At 48.4% G+C, this 15,904-nt stretch overlaps 1 protein-coding gene across 8 annotated transcripts in view; it reads right to left on the minus strand.

Moving 5' to 3' along the window:
* Positions 1–11,134: 11,134 nt before the first annotated feature.
* Positions 11,135–15,904, minus strand: part of DEPDC5 (DEP domain containing 5, GATOR1 subcomplex subunit) — a 122,876-nt gene continuing 118,106 nt past the window's right edge. For all 8 annotated transcript variants that reach the window (XM_055322368.1, XM_055322373.1, XM_055322374.1 and 5 more), the window contains 3 exons: positions 14,160–14,220; positions 12,058–12,140; positions 11,135–11,895 (listed from right to left, as the gene is read on the minus strand). In XM_055322368.1, coding sequence (XP_055178343.1) covers positions 11,603–11,895; positions 12,058–12,140; positions 14,160–14,220 — 437 coding nt within the window. In that variant the 3' untranslated portion in view covers positions 11,135–11,602. The remainder of the gene's footprint in view (positions 11,896–12,057; positions 12,141–14,159; positions 14,221–15,904) is intronic.

Here is a 15,904-nt window from a genome sequence, read left to right on the forward strand (position 1 = left end):
CTGGGTCACCCAGGAAGGAAATGCAGAACAGAGGTCCAGGACCCACAGCCTGGGATACTCCATGTGCGGAGATTGGATGGAAGCATGGAGGACAGCAAGAGAGGTTGAGGAAGGCAGCCAGTGAAGGAGACCTCAGAGAGAGTCCGGCCTAGCTCAGTTCTTCACTGAGCAACCTTGTTGTCTCAAGCAAGTTGTCCCCATCTCTAGGCCTTAGTTTGCTTTTTGTAAATGGGGATGAGGGGGTGGCTCCCCCTTGATCATTGTGTGATACTCCTGCGGTCACTTGCTAGATGAAGAAATCAAAGCTCAGGTTTGACCACTTTGTTTCCAGGCTTCCTACAATGGGATTGAGCTGGAAGAAACCCAACATAGCTTGAAGGCCCACCACCAAGGAGCAGGGGGCAGGACAAGATTATGGGACCTGGTGTAGAATACAGATCTTGCCACTTGCCAGCTGGGTGACCTTGGGTGACCCTGATCCTTAGAGTTACTTATCTGTAAAAGGTAGCCAGTAATATCCACTATGAGGAGTTGTTGCTAGAAATAAACCAGGTGACAAACAAAGCACCCCACATAGCTCCAGGCATGTGGTCAGTGCCACTTCCTTTCTTCTTCAGAAAGATTTCTTCCATGAATCAGAAGAAAAGGACTCCAGAGTGGCTTGACCCTTGCACAATGATGCAGTTCTGCTGCTCAGCCCTGCCACTGCCAGCTCCATGCCACCTCTGCCCATCACCTGCAAGGCAGGTGGAATCTGCTAAGACTGACTAGTCAGTCAGCTGGAGCCTGTGGGGGCTGGGAGGCAGGAGAGGGGCATCTGCTTCTAGGGCTGGCCATAGCTGTAGACTGGAGTCTTTTCCTAGGCTCCATTTACTTGGCTGGCAAAGTGCCATGATAGGACAGTAGGGAGATGCTGCATCAGAAAGCAGGTTGGACCTTGGGTCACTGGGCCCTGGTGACCTGGCTCCATGTCTCCTAGAAGCAGCCCAGGAGTGAAGGCAGCCACTCACTGGAGTGTGGGATTTGGTCCTGGAGCCTGGACTCCTGGCCTCTCTGTCACTTATCAGGCACCTCCACTGTGCCAGACACAGAACTAGTGCTTTACCTAAGGGCTCTTCAGAAATCCTGCATGATGGTGAACATATTCCTATTGAAAAGATGAGGAAACTGAGGTCCAAGAAGAGAAAGTCTTGCCTAAAGTCATCAGGCCTTCCAGATACTTCTCTTGAAGAGGCATCAAAAGGGTGGGGGGGGGGATCCCTTATGTAACCTGTATCTTGTGTGATCTGGTCTTTGCTTCCTTTTCCAGCCACACCATCCCTGGCCTCTCCTTAGGGCCTACCAAGCTTCTTTCCCTCTTAGGATCTTCCAGGCAGGAACTATCCCTCTTTCCTCCCACCTCCACCCTTCACAAGCTCTACCATCCATCAGATATTCATGGAAATGCCCAGAAAGCCTTCCCCGAGTCCTAGACTAAGTTGGGGGCTTCGCTTTAACCTCTTAACAGTGATCTTTGCTTGGTCTTTGCTGCACTTTTCACAGCTAATTCTTTCACAGCCACAGCACTAGTGATCTGTGTAACATTTTGTCACCCTTCTCTCTCCTATATCCGCATGATGCCTGGCACATAGATGTTCCTAGTGTTTGTTAATGGGAGAGCAACCGAACTTGTGAACGAGAGAATGAGCCACAAATGAATCTCCCTCTTGCAGAGATGAGCTGGGTGCCAGAAGACAGAATATTTGTATAAAGGGCCATCTCTCTTGAAGTCTAAATCATAGAACTTGATAGAAACAGCATCTTCTAATTACATGGACACCACCCAAGGAGGCATGTGTGAGAAGACCCTAAGCGTGTGTGCTGGGAGGTGGACACCCAGCTCCCTGCATGGGTTGTTAGTTCCCCAGACCAGGGTGGCTTCTCTGTGCCCCCCACCCCCATCGCAGATCCCAGCAGGGGCAGCCAGTCTCCTGGTTCCTGCAGGGGATGGTGGCCAGAGGGTGGTGGTCAGACTTGTCTCTTGTGTTGCAAGGGGAAGTGCACCGTTTCACTTCTGCTTTGAGGCGAGACATATCCTGTGTATCAGACCATCTAGGAATGCTCCTGTCCTCCTAGCATCAACCACCAACTGTGGCCAGTGTGGACATCAGGCACTGGAGAGCCTAGGAAAGTGGCCCTCATTGCCATGTGGGGAACCCAGGCCCCAATCCCTGTTCTCCCTCCTCCTGGGACATGGCTGCCCACCATACAAGCCACTTTCAGTGGGTTTATTTATCCCATATCCATATCTCCTTCTAAGGGAAGAGCCCTGGGTAGAGAAGCCTTGAGTTCAATCCTTCCCCTGCCATGTGTGTGCTCAGTAACCTTAGCTAAGTCCCTCTACTTCTCTGAGGCTTCTCCTGGAAAGAGTGGGGGTACCACCACCTCCCCGCCTCCCTCAGGCTTTCCTCCAGCTTCTTGCACTAGGCCCGTGGGCACATACTTGCTTGGGGTTCAGTATAAGTGCTCTTGCTGTTTCCTTTCTGTCTCTTCCTTCCCAAGCTTCAGACTAGCTGATACTGGACCAGGTTCCTGGCATACCTGTCAGACACACTCATAACAGAATTCTTGGTCTCCAGCAGGAGAGTATTTACAGGGGTGCCTTAAATTTATGGAATATTTTTTATGCCACCCAGATCACTTTGCAAAGTTGATGGCATTGGATCTTCAACTCTGGTCCCTTGAAGGAGACCGAAGAAACATCGTCCTTGCCCCACCCCCAAACTTGAGGTGCTGTGAGTCAAAGGGACTTGCTCGGGATTGCACAGGTAATCGGCACTGAGGTCAGACAAGAACTGCAGTGACTTCACCTGGTTGTGCAAGGTCTCAAAATATTTCACCAGCACTTATCCCCTGGGAGCTCAACCAATCCCCCAGACTCAGCACCATTTTGGGAGCTTGGGCAGGGTTCCATGAGGGAAGAAATGGCAGCCTGAAACTGGGAGCAGGATGCCTGGCTCACTGAAGAGAAAGGGAATAATGAAAGAGGATCATTCCCTGCCTGCCCCATCGGAGATGCGGGCTACCTCCTCGGAGCCTGGGTATGTTTAAAGCCTGCTCTTCTACCCAGATCCAGGACCAGGAAGAACACAGCCTGACAGGTGAGCAAAGTGTCGTGTCTCTGCACCCTCCTTCCCAAGGTGTGACCTGAGGGCCCAGGCGGGTTCAGTGCTTCCAGACAATGGACCATTTCACTCTGGTTTGTACCCTGGAACTTGACAACACTAACCTCCCTCTGATAATCAGTTGTTGAAAGTGTGGGCTAAGACAGATTTGGAGACATTGCTCTCCAGTTCCCACCCACCCCCCATCAGATTTTGCCAAAGCCCTACAACCCCCCAGAGTTCCTTCCCCAGCCCATCACCCTCCCCCACCTAGAGAACTACACAGACTTCAAATGCCCATTTCTCCAGTTTTCCCAGTCCCCTACATAGAATTAGGCCTCCTCCTCTATTTCTATAGTGTTTTATTTACATGTCTGTTTCCTTCCACCAAGAATGCCAGGCTGACATTGGTTCAGGTTTGCATAACTGTTGGCCAAATGAATGAATTCAACCAATTCTTTTTTTTTTTTTAAGATTTTATTTATTTATTCATGAGACACAGGGGGAGAGAGAGAGAGAGAGAGAGAGAGAGAGAGAGAGAGAGAGGCAGAGACACAGGCAGAGGGAGAAGCAGGCTCCATGCAGGGAGCCTGATGTTGGACTCGATCCTGGGGCTCCAGGATCATGCCCTGGGCTGAAGGCAGGTGCTAAACCGCTGAGCCACCCAGGAATCCCAATTCAACCAATTCTAAATGAGCACCCATGTGTGATGGGCACTTGGAGTGGAGGACACAAGATGAGCAATCTTCCCTCAAGGAGATTATATGTTATTAAAGAGCCAAGCTAATGTGTACAATGAAAGAGAAACACAGGAGCCATGCGACAGCATGTAAACAGTAAATACCAGGGTTGTAATCCTGGTTCTGTCCACAACTTGCAGTGTGGCCCTAAGCATTAGTACCTTAGCCACAGTGCCCTTGGCACTTAGCAAGAGTAATAGCTATAGATTGGGGATGGGGCTGCCATCAAGAAAGGATTTAGATCTCCATAATCAGGGGCAAGTGGCAAGTCTCTTTTCCTCCAAAGTCACAGAAAGGAGGGGCCTGCCATCTGGACCTCTTACCCAATCAGAATCTAGTTCAGGGTGTCTCAATTTCAACACTCTCAATGTTTGGGGCTGAATGATTCTTTGCTGTAGGGGTTGTCCTATGCATTAAAGTGTTAAGTTTAAAAGCACCATGAGATGCTGGTAGCACTTCCCACAGTTGTGACAACCAAATGTATCTCCAGACATTGCCAAATGTCCCTCAAAGGGGGGGGGGGCAAAATTGTCCCCAGTTGGGAACTCCTGGCTAGCTTCTGGTTCTTCTCCAGTGCACTTTCCAACAGCTTGGAAAAGTGGTGGAAGCTTTGAGACAGAGTCAGAACAAAAATTTCACAGGCTTGCCTCTGGCAGAACCCTCCCCACCCTCTCGAGCCTGTGTCCACTCAGCTTCTGAGGACACACAGGATGAGGAGAGGCAGGACACTTCGCCTTGTAAAGGGGCACCTTTCCTAGGATAGCACCTGGTCACACCTCCCTGTTGCTCCCAGACTGTAGAGAGAAGAACCCAGAATGTGAGATATTAGGGGTGGATGAACAAAGACATTAGGAAAATGTTTCCCAGGATGCCCTGGGCTTAAAAATAAAATTATCTCTCTTCAAGAGATAACTGAGGGTTAATGTAAGGGGAGAAATTGAGCCTGGAGAAGCAATCTGGTACAATTGACAGTACACAGAGAGGAGGTAAGGGACTCATCTCGCGTCACAGCTGCCACCAGCTGCCTCAGAGACTGACAGGGACTCCCATTCCCTTAGCACTTAGTTCTCCTTCTAGTCAAGGAGGGGAAAGATCTGAAATCTTGTGATCCCCAAGGCTTCTCCTAGGCTCACTGCCAGATGTGTTTAGATGAAAATGCCAGGGCTCAGAGAGAGGGGTTTGCTGGTGGTCATATAGCAACTCCACGCTTTGCCACTAGGATGGGGAGAGTTTCTTCCGGGAAGGACTATGTGCTGATTCACTGAGGAAACATGAATCTTGCTGCAGCCAGAGAAGCAGATGGAGAACAAATCTAAAGACTGGTAGGAATGAGTTCTTGGTGCTTGCTTTGCCCCCCACAACCCATGCATTCCAAGCCAGGCTTTGGGCAAGTGTGTGGCATGGCCTGAAAGCCAGGAGCTGCCCAAAGCACTTGCAGGCTGATCAAGGGCTGTGGGGCTGGAAGGAAAGGAGCAGACAGGGCCTTCCACTAGGAGCCTGGAGGAGAGATAAAGCCACTGGCACCTGCTTAAAGTCACAGTGTGCTCCTACCAGAGCACCTGTATGAGAGGCCACATTCACATTACACAGCATCTGTACACCGGCAGGGCTGTACCACATGCCATATACTCGGCTGAAAGGAGTAAAGGGTCCTAGTGAGAGCTCCAGGTCAGGGCAGTGGCGATGCTCACTGACCCAGCTGAGGGGGATGGCACAGTGAGCGGAGGCTGGGCTCTGGGGTCCCTGTTAGCTGTTTGGCCCTGGGCTCCACTGCCTGGGCTTTTCATTCATCTGGTGTGATGGCTGTTTAGATTACCCGATGCAGTGGCATGTCAAGTATGTATACTACACTGCCCAGAACACAGCAAACATTTAAGAAATGGACATCCTAGCATTATTATATGTACCTGAAATGTTCGGGCTAACTACAAATTGGCTTCTATTCAGGCTTCTGTCCTGTTTCCTATCCATGTTGACAAAGCCTCAAAGACTTCCTTAGTGTCCCAGGCATGTATCATGTGCTTCTTCCTTGTAATACCTGAAGTTTCCATTAATTCTTTTGATGGGTCTGTTCCTACACGGGGGGCAGGGGGGTGGGCGGTACAGGCTTCTGTGCCTATCCAGTATAGTACTTGGCAGCTCCTGGCCCAGCTGTGTAGGTGTTGGTGGTCCTGTGCCTTGGGCAGTCCCGTGCAGCTCTTGGGCTTCTGTGAGTTGCCATTTCTCTCAGCTGTCAAGTTCTCTGCCTCTACTATGTTGCCTTTGGTGTGTGGCTTCTGATCTGCTTTGGTCTGAGAATCAGATTTCCAGGCTATTGCAACTGTGTGTAGAGTACTCAGGAAGAAGCCCCAAGAAGGAATCTGGGAACAGGGTTTCTCAAATGGACCACCAATAGTAGGATGTCTACTTGTAGTGCAGAGTCCCAGATCTCCCAAATCAGAATCTCTGGGAGAGGCTCTGGAATCAGCAATTTGTGTGAGCTCTTTCACATTGGAGCATTGGAGAACTACAGGTGGGGGGCTAATATAGTTACTACTTCTGTTTTGAAGCTTTCTGGGCTTATCTCCATTCCTTTGATAGAGGGTAAGGGAGTTACTCTATCTCATTTCTTTTCCCATCAGGTTTTTCTTCATCTCACACTCTGTGTGGCTTCCCACCCTAGATTCATTTCTACATTCAGGAGGCCCACTAGTGCTGCCCCAGGTGTACTAGGGCCTAGGGACCCCCTAGCACATGCACAAAACCCAGAAATGTCTCATAGAGCTGCTCAGCTTCAGCTTTAACAATCCTGTTCATGATGAGAAGGAGCCAGGACAGCATAGTCAAAAGGCCCTCTTCCTGCTCCCAGCAACGTGGTACCTCTGCCAACAGAAAAAACTTCTCAGCAGAGGTTCTTGGGACCTATATAAGGCAGAATGACTACAGCAACTTGTTAGTGGAATACAGCCTTCCTGCCCAAGTGGGGACCACTCTGACTCCTATACATCCCATCAGGTCCAAGGCCACTTCGTCTTTAAAGACTAGCTTGCCCACTCCAGCTCTCTGATTATTCCCTTCTCTAAACTCCGAGGTTCAGAGTCTGAGGCAATTGTCATCATTATAACAGCTGATGTTTCAGGAGGTGCAATGTTCCGGGCACTGTCCACACTCTCTACCCACATTCTCTCATGTGGTTTTCAAGACCCTGCGAAGTGGTATTAGTGTCTCATTTTACAGATGAGGAAACCGAGGTTTGGAGAGATGCAGTAACTTACTTAGTCTCACATGCTGGCAAGTGCCCCTGTTAGAATCTGAATCCAGCCATTTGCCTCCTATATCTGCCCTCTTAACTGCCACATACTGTCTATAACCAAATGCTTAGAGAAACACTGGGAATCAGAGGACCTTGTTCCACCTAGAGCCTGGGGCAGGTCATGCCCTGTTTCCTTAACTGGGAGAGAATGAAAGAGTTGGACCAGATCTCTAAGAACCCCTCTGCTCTAAGGCTCCTTGTCTTACTGGACCACCCTCATTCCTTCCTACACTGGGGTGACCTGAGGCATGTCATATATGTGTCTAGGTCCAGATGGCCTCATTTCTCAACATGAATAAGTGCCTTCTATGATTTAATTTAGGGAACCAGAATGGCGATCCCATCAAGATCCTCCTTGTAATCCATATGGCCCTCTTTTGTGCTGGACCCTGTGAGGGGCCTGCCATGTGTACCTACTCTCTTGGTCTCACCAGCAAACTCACTCAACTCTCAGTGACTGGAGAGTATGCCAGAAGAAATTAATTATCAGCCCACTGTCACAAGCACAGAAGAGCAACACTTAAGAGAAGTGTGGGGGGGGGGGCATTGGGAAGAAAGGTGAGGCCACATCATCTCTATCTAACAGGTAAGGAACCACACTCAGGAGACAGAACATTCCTACCTCTTACAGGGAAGAAATGGCAGGGCTGAGATTTAAACCCAGATCCTCTTGGCCTCTTGGCCCCAGGCTTCCTGTCTTTCTCTCTTTCCACCAAGAAATGGTTATTTACATTTATATACCTGGTGTGGGCCCTCTGATCTGCATGCACACATCTCTCATGTCTAACCAAACCACATACTTCCTCAGGCTGGGCTCTCTCTGCAACTGGGCAGCAGATATGGATAGACAGGCCTGAAGGACCAGTAGGAGGACTAGGTGATGGTGGAGTTGAAAGAGGATTGAGTTCTACTCCCAGATTCTGGCTTGGCCAAGTGGGTGGAAGGAGGTGCTGATCAGAGAGGAAGAATGTGAGGAACTAGGGTTCAAGGGCATGGGTGTTTCAGGCCCATTCTAGCTTGTGAGCTGCCTTCTTCCACTAAATCACTCTGAGTCTTCTTCTCTCAGATCATCTCTGGAAGAGAGGAGGGCAGAAAGTAGAAAACTGAGGACAACACGTGACTGTGCCACATGACCTGATCCAGACAGGCCAGTGGCTGCCACATCCAGCTATATGTAGGAAGCTGGCTCAGAAACATGGCAAAGAGGACTTTCCATCCAGGAATGTCAGAACAGCTTATTTTTGTTTACCTCCTGCTGGGTAGTAAGTGCTTTCATATACCCGTCTTATGGTCCTCCCCATCTCCCTAGCAGACAGTCTCCCATTTTATAAATGAAGAATGTTGATGCTTAAAGAGTAAAAGTTTGTCCTAGGGAAGGGAAGGTGAGAAATGAAAAGAAATGGGATTTTGGGGATACCTGGGTGAGCCTGGGTGGCTCAGAGGTTTAACGCCTGCCCTTGGCCCAGGGTGTGATCCTGGGGTCCTGGGATCGAGTCCCACATCGGGCTCCCTGCATGGAGCTTGCTTCTCCCTCTGCCTGTGTCTCTGACTCTCTCTCTCTCTCTGTGTGTCTCTCATGAGTAAATAAATAAAAAATCTTAAAAAAAAAAAAAGGAGAGTGGCCAAATATGAAATTAATTAAATATTAAAAATAAATGTAGGGGATCCTTGGGTGGCTCGGTTGTTTGGCGCCTGCCTTTGGCCCAGGGTGCGATCCTGGGGTCCTGGGATCGGGTCCCGCACTGGGCTCCTGGCATAGAGCCTGCTTCTCCCTCTGCCTGTGTCTCTGCCTCTATCATAAATGAATAAATAAAATCTTAAAATAAAAATAAAAATAAAAATAAATGTAATATGGCTTACTATATGCTTATTAAAAAAATGGGATTTTTATCAAGGATCTGTTCCTCACACCAGGAATCAACCCATGTGCTTTCACATATATGAACAGATCTAAAATCTCTACATACATGTGGAGCATACACAGCTCCAATTTACAATGAGGAAACGACCTCCATTAGGTAACTAAAGAACCCAGTGTGCAGAGATTCAGATGCAACACCCAGTGCCTGGCCCTTGAGTCCAGAGTTCATTCATTCACTCCACGTATTTAGCGAACATCATTTCTCCAGCATCTACTATAATGCTGCACATTTAAGAACAAAGAGATCAACAAAATAGGCAACCTTCTATCATGCTAGCATAGCATGTAAATGTGCCAAGTGTTGCTAGGGAAGTACAAAGTTCTGTGGAAAGACTTGACAGGTAGCCTACTGTGCTTCTCTAGAGAAGCAACATGGGAGCGAAGAACAGGTGAGCAATGACCAGGAGTTAGCAAGGCAGAGTGGGCCTAGAGAGGAGGAATGTTCTAAGCAGATGGAACAACATGAGCAAAGGATCTGAGCTGCTGAAGAGTTTGTGATGTTCCAGTGGCTGAGGGAACAGCCCAGGACCAGATTGTGCATGGCTACATACATCTAAGCTGTTTGAAGTTCAAGTCCCCAAAGAGGTCAAATTAAGTGGTGGGCACAAGCAGAGTGGTTTTTAAATAAAAACCTGCCAAGTGAAGGGTGACTGGAGGAAAAGCAGAGACAGATTAGGGGCTCTCCTAGCCATGCAAGAGGAAGAGGAAGCTGAAGGGGGGCTGGGTTGGGAGCAGCAGCAGAGGGCCCGGGAAGAAGAGGGTGTATTCATAAGCTACTGAGAAGGGAAATCAACAGGGCTTGTGTGGAGAGATGGAAGGGGAGGAAGTGACAGTATCTGTCAGGTCCCCTCTGTCCTGCAGCTCCTCACCCCTGCCACCAGCAGGTTAGGGCAGGTTGCTGAGGTTGAGGCACCATACTGAATCTTCTTCCTTTAAGAAGTGGGTTCTAGGGATCCCTGGGTGGCGCAGCGGTTTGGCGCCTGCCTTTGGCCCAGGGCGCGATCCTGGAGACCCGGGATCGAATCCCACGTCGGGCTCCCGGTGCATGGAGCCTGCTTCTCCCTCTGCCTGTGTCTCTGCCTCTCTCTCTCTCTGTGTGACTATCATAAATAAATAAAAATTTAAAAAAAAAAAAAAAAAAAAAAGAAGTGGGTTCTAAACCTTGGAGTCAATAGAGATTTTTCCTTTGATTTCTTTCTTTTTTTTTCTTTCTTTCTTTTTTTTTTTAAGAATGCCATGATATGTCCACAATAGCCAAACTGTGGAAGGAGCCTCGGTGCCCATCGAAAGATGAATGGATAAAGAAGATGTGGTTTATGTATACAATGGAATATTACTCAGCCATTAGAAACAACAAATACCCACCATTTGCTTCAACGTGGATGGAACTGGAGGGTATTATGCTGAGTGAAGTAAGTCAATCGGAGAAGGACAAACAGTGTATGTTCTCACTCATTTGGGGAATATGAATAATAGTGAAGGGGAATATAAGGGAAGGGAGAAGAAATGTGTGGGAGATATCAGAAAGGGACACAGAACATAAAGACTCCTAACTCTGGGAAATGAACTAGGGGTGGTGGAGGGGGAGGAGGGCGGGGGGTGGGGGTGAATGGGTGACGGGCACGGAGGGGGACACTTGACGGGATGAGCACTGGGTGTTATTCTGTATGTTGGTAAATTGAACACCAATAAAAATTAATTTATAATAAAAAAAAAAAAAAGAATGCCATGATATCCGTGCACCACACTGGGCTCACCCACGAAGCAAGATTCACTCCAAAAGCACAAGCCTGCAGTGGCACATGGTACTATCTGCTCTGCTCACTAGGTCTGAAAGAAACTATTTTGCTCTTGCCCAAGGGCCTATGAAAAGACATCTTTCAGTAAATCCACAGCCAGACTCTCCAAGACGATGAATTCTATAGACGTCCTCACCTTCTGTGGCTGCCTCAATTGCCACTATGTCCCTGGCGATGGGGCCTGGCTGCCCAGCCAAGGAAGGGATCGCTGCTCCCAGGAACTAGGCTGGCGCCGGAGATGCTGCATGTGGCACTTTATTCCTGCTTCTGATATGTACAGGTATATACAGTAGGTATGAGCCTATGGTACACTATTTCACAAAATTATCTTACATCCTATGCACACTTTTGGGCGGGAAGTGTCAGATTGCTCCGAAATGCCCACAGCTGGTGGAGGGAAAGAATGCTCGCAGGGGCCACCCCCTCTCCAAGGACATTCATGGGGGCTGCTCACCCCTTTCCTCAGTACTGAGGTCTTTCCATGGACCATCTGGGCCTCCCACCTGTTCTCAGCGCCAGTTTCTTCCTGAATCTTTCTCTTCAAGGGGAAGAACATTTGGGGGGATGGGGAAAAGAAGCAGCAGCAATGGCCCCCACTCACTGATGGTGGCACTGCCGCCTGCCCCCCAAAGCCTGACTGCCCTTATTGGACGTGGAGAGTGACAGCGGAATCCTCCCTGTGTGTCAGACCCAGGTGCGGCCTGGCCTCACGGGGCACTGGCATGCATCTTCTCCAGGCAGCTCATCCAGAATGTGACCAGCCGGTTGTCGCGGTTGATGCAGAAGTCCGTGAAATCCCTGAGCAGCCGATCAGCAAACTTCTCATCCCCCGTGGCACTAGAACGCCATGTCTTGGTTAGCATGGTGTTGTAGGCCCAGTTGTAGCCAACACGCTCCTCACAGAACAAGTTCTGGTTGGTGGAACTGGTGGAGTTCCGCCGCCGCCGCTGCTGCCCGGAGAACTTGCGCCTGGAGTAAGGCAGCTGCAGGAATACTGTTCCTGAGGAGCAAGGGGAGGCCCTATGTTATTGCCTCCAGGAGGGCCCCCAGGGTGGCTGTGGAGGCTTTGCAGCCACAGGCTCCATCAAGGGGAAGATTCCCCTTGCACAGGCTCCCGCTGCAGGGACCCACCCTGCCCCACATTTTGCCTGGAGTGCCTCACCTGTAACATGGATATACTGAGGCTTGTTCTCAGCAGGGAAGTTAAAAGCAGAGGCGGAATATTTATCTTGCACAAATCCAAACCTAAGGGAAGGATAGGAAGACACATAGATTAGGGCCTTCTTAGCTAAAGCAACAAGAGGAGCAAATGTGGCTAAGAGGACTTTCTGACAGCCTGAGCTAGAGGGACCTGGAAAGATCTTTCAAGATAGAACATTCAGGGGGCACCTCGGTGGCCCAGTCCATTAAGTATCTGCCTTTGGCTCAGGTCATGATCTCAGGGACCTGGGATTGAGCCCCATATTGGGCTCCCTGCTCAGCAGGGAGTCTGCTTCTCTATCTCCATCTGTCTCTCTCTCAGTCCATGCTCTCTCTTTCTCCCTCTCTCCCAAATAAATAAAATCTTTTTTTTAAAAAAAATTTATTCATGAGAGACACAGAGGCAGAGACATAGGCAGAGGGAGCCTCCCTGCCATAGGGAGCCCGACATGGGACTTGATCCCAGGACCCCGGGATCATGACCTGAGCCGAAGGCAGACACCCAACCACTGAGCCACCCAGACACCCCTAAATAAAATCTTAAAAAAAAAAAAAAAGACGGTATATTCAGGCTGCTCATTTTTGCCCTCACCAGACATCCTCCCACCCAGCCTCCCATTATCTCCAGGTGGCTGAGAATCCTCTCGCCAGCTGCATTCCAGAATCAGCCCTGTCTCTGCCCATCACCCTTCCCTTCTGCGTGCCCCTCCTATACCAGCTATCCAGTCAGACTTTCCTTCTGGATGTTCTCGCTTTTGTCCCATCCCACACCTCTTCTCTGCCTCTCACTGGAATCCATGCCGCACTCTACATGCTATTGAGTGCCCGCCCACATACCTAAGAGGTTCTTATCTTACTTCACCTTAGCCACACCTCTTTCCCTTAGTTCTCCCAGCTAAGCACATAGTAGGTTCTTACAAAAGGCTCTGAATTGAATAGAATGAAATTATCTTAATTGAAATCCTTTCTTAAAGAGATGAGGAACACGAATCTGGGGCTCTCTGCTTCACTATGTTCTGGAAATGGGCAGGAGGAGCCACTTTTCATCTATGACTTATTCGATTCTGCTTCTCATCTATGGTTTGTTCTATTCTGGGTTTTTCTATTTTCATCACACACATTTATTACAGCTCTACCTGCTAAGTGCTGAAAAGGATGTGTTAACAGATGTGGTTCCCGCCCTAAGTCGGAGAGCTTATGTAATGAAGACACCAATGTAGGCAGAACCAAAGGAGGTAAAACACCTGTTTCCTTTTGTTGCATCCTCTATATAAACTGCCATCTTTAGACTGGCATTAAATAATTATTTATCAAAGAACACATGAAGTCAAACATACAAATTAAATGGGTAAGCTAACGTGCACAGAAAGCTCCATCTCTATAGGCTGACTCTATCATGTGTAGGAATGGCTCTGGATATTATCCTTCTTCCCCTCTACTTTTAACCAAGGCTGTTTATTTACTCAGCATGGATCAGCCTGACCAGCTTCATCTCTTCCTTATGTCACCAGGGAAGACCTTTAATTTTAAAATGGCCATTTAACCGCATGGTGTTTGACCTCCTCATTGTCCACTTGGGGAGCATTCAAGCCAGGACTACAGTGAAGGTGGGGGGAGGGGTACCCATCCCACCCAGACAAAGATGAAGGAGGAGCTGGGAAGCCACAGCAAGGGGATCCAGAGAAGCTGGAACAGTTTTTCTTTTTATAAGATTTTATTTATTTGAGGGCACCTGGGTGGTTCAGTGGTTGAACATCTGCCTTCGTTCGGCTCAGGTCATGATCCCATGGTCCTGGGATCAAATCCTATATTGGGCTCCCCACAGGGAGCCTGCTTCTCCTTCTGCCTGTATCTCTGCTTCTCTCTCTCTGTGTCTCTCGTGAATAAATACAATATTAAAAAAAATCTTATTTATTGGACTAGTTTCTCTTTCTGAGATGAACCTTATGGGTGGGCTAATGTTTCATTTCAGAAATGAAAACAAACCCGGTTTGGGTTCAGTAACTGCTCACCCACGACAGTCACGGACACCCTCCCATGTTGCCCTCTTGTTAGGGGACAAACCTGTGTGCAATGGCTTCCTGGAAAAGGTGCATTCGATCCCAGTATGTTTCTGGCTCGAAGCCTGAAAGGAGAAAACAAATAAGTGCCAGGCAGAGTGTGATCCCAAGGTTTGTAATTCTTCCTGGGTCTGGCCTCTGTTCCTTTCACCTCTCTTAGCCAAACCTCCCCCTTGAGTCTAAGTGCTGCTTCTCCACACTACCTGCTTTTGAGAGACCAGCCTCCATCCCAAGGAACAACGGCGTATTCTCACTACACGTTCCCTAAACCTCTATCAGGTCTAATGTAGAAAGGCACTAAACAGGAGTCCTCAGCAACCAGTGAGCTACCAGAACTTGATGTGAGACTCATTCTAATGATTTCCTATGCCAAAAGTGGAAAGGAACATGATATTAAAATACAAACAAAAGATAAGCATTAAATGCATGTTATCTGCTTTTAAGGAGAAGAGAAAAAAAATGTATTACCAATCTTCCATTTCCCTACAAGGAAAGACAATAGTATAAGCTCCATTTTAGGGGTGGGGAAACTGAAGCAAATAAATATAAAAATTATTTCTAGAAAAGTGATGGGCTGGGGAGGGCAGGGGAGCAGCCAAGCACCCACATCATTGCTCTAGCCTCACTCCTTCTGCAGAGCTGGTGTGAGGACCAAGAGCTGATGAGGAGGTAGAGGGCTGAGGCAGGCTGTCACAGCAACAGGCAACAGGCCAGTGCTGCTCTTGGGATTGAGGGCTGAGGAGGAGCAACCACACAAAATATCCTGAAGAACAGGGGCTCTCTGCTCTCTCTGCATTTGGAGTTTTTTTTATCTAGAATACATCTGATGGCTCTAGGCAACTAAAAAGCAAAAAAGAAAAAACACTGGCTCTAACAGGTAAAAACACACAGTGGATTCCTTATCAGATTTTTAAGATTTTGAATCCACTGTTATTGGAAGGGGAGGTAATAGGAAGAGAAGCACAGAAGCAAGAAAATCAATTTTTAGATTCAAGCCTTTATTCTTTTAAACTAGGACTCCTTTCTTCAGCCGTAACCATGGCAACCAACAGAGGATGATGGTCTTGAAGCCTGAGTTACAACAGGCAGGGAAAACCAGTAGCTCACACAAAAATGTCCTCCAATGCCAGTCTTGCCAGCCATCCTGTGCTGTTACAGTGAAGGTGGAAAACCCCAGAAGAGTCTAGCTGGTGTGGGGGAAGTGTCTCTTGAGCATATTAAAAACAGCAGCATGAAGCAGTTGCCTGGATTGAAATAATCAGATACGAATATAATCATGTGGCTTTTCCAGACTGCATGGTCCTCTGTCAGCCATGGTGAGGTTAAACAAGAAGGGTGTGTGTGTGTGTCGGAGAGAGAAGTACACTTTGTCAACTCTGAGGATCCTGAGATCTATGGCCTCCAGTGGTTCTGTGAAGCCCACTTGGAACCCCAACCATCAGTGAAAACACTGTGTCTATATAAAAATGTCTTCTAAGATGTAAACAAAGAAAGTACAGGTAGGCCTTTGGAATACAAGTTTGTATCCCAGGGGCAGCCTGTCACAGGAAAAGTGCGAGAATACTCAGTGTGGCCTCCCTGACCTAGCGAGACCTCTCACCCCCTGGGCCACTTCTCTTCTATCTACCATGACATAGACTTAGACATGCACAGGAAGAAACCACCTCTCTCACACCAAAAGTTTTTCCTTTCATATTTATAATTTCTATATCTGAGAAACGCAAGGGCTACTGATGTATTGGCAGCAAT

This window comes from Nyctereutes procyonoides, unplaced genomic scaffold (assembly GCF_905146905.1).
Source record: "Nyctereutes procyonoides isolate TBG_1078 unplaced genomic scaffold, NYPRO_anot_genome, whole genome shotgun sequence".
Classification (NCBI taxonomy): Eukaryota; Metazoa; Chordata; class Mammalia; order Carnivora; family Canidae; genus Nyctereutes; species Nyctereutes procyonoides.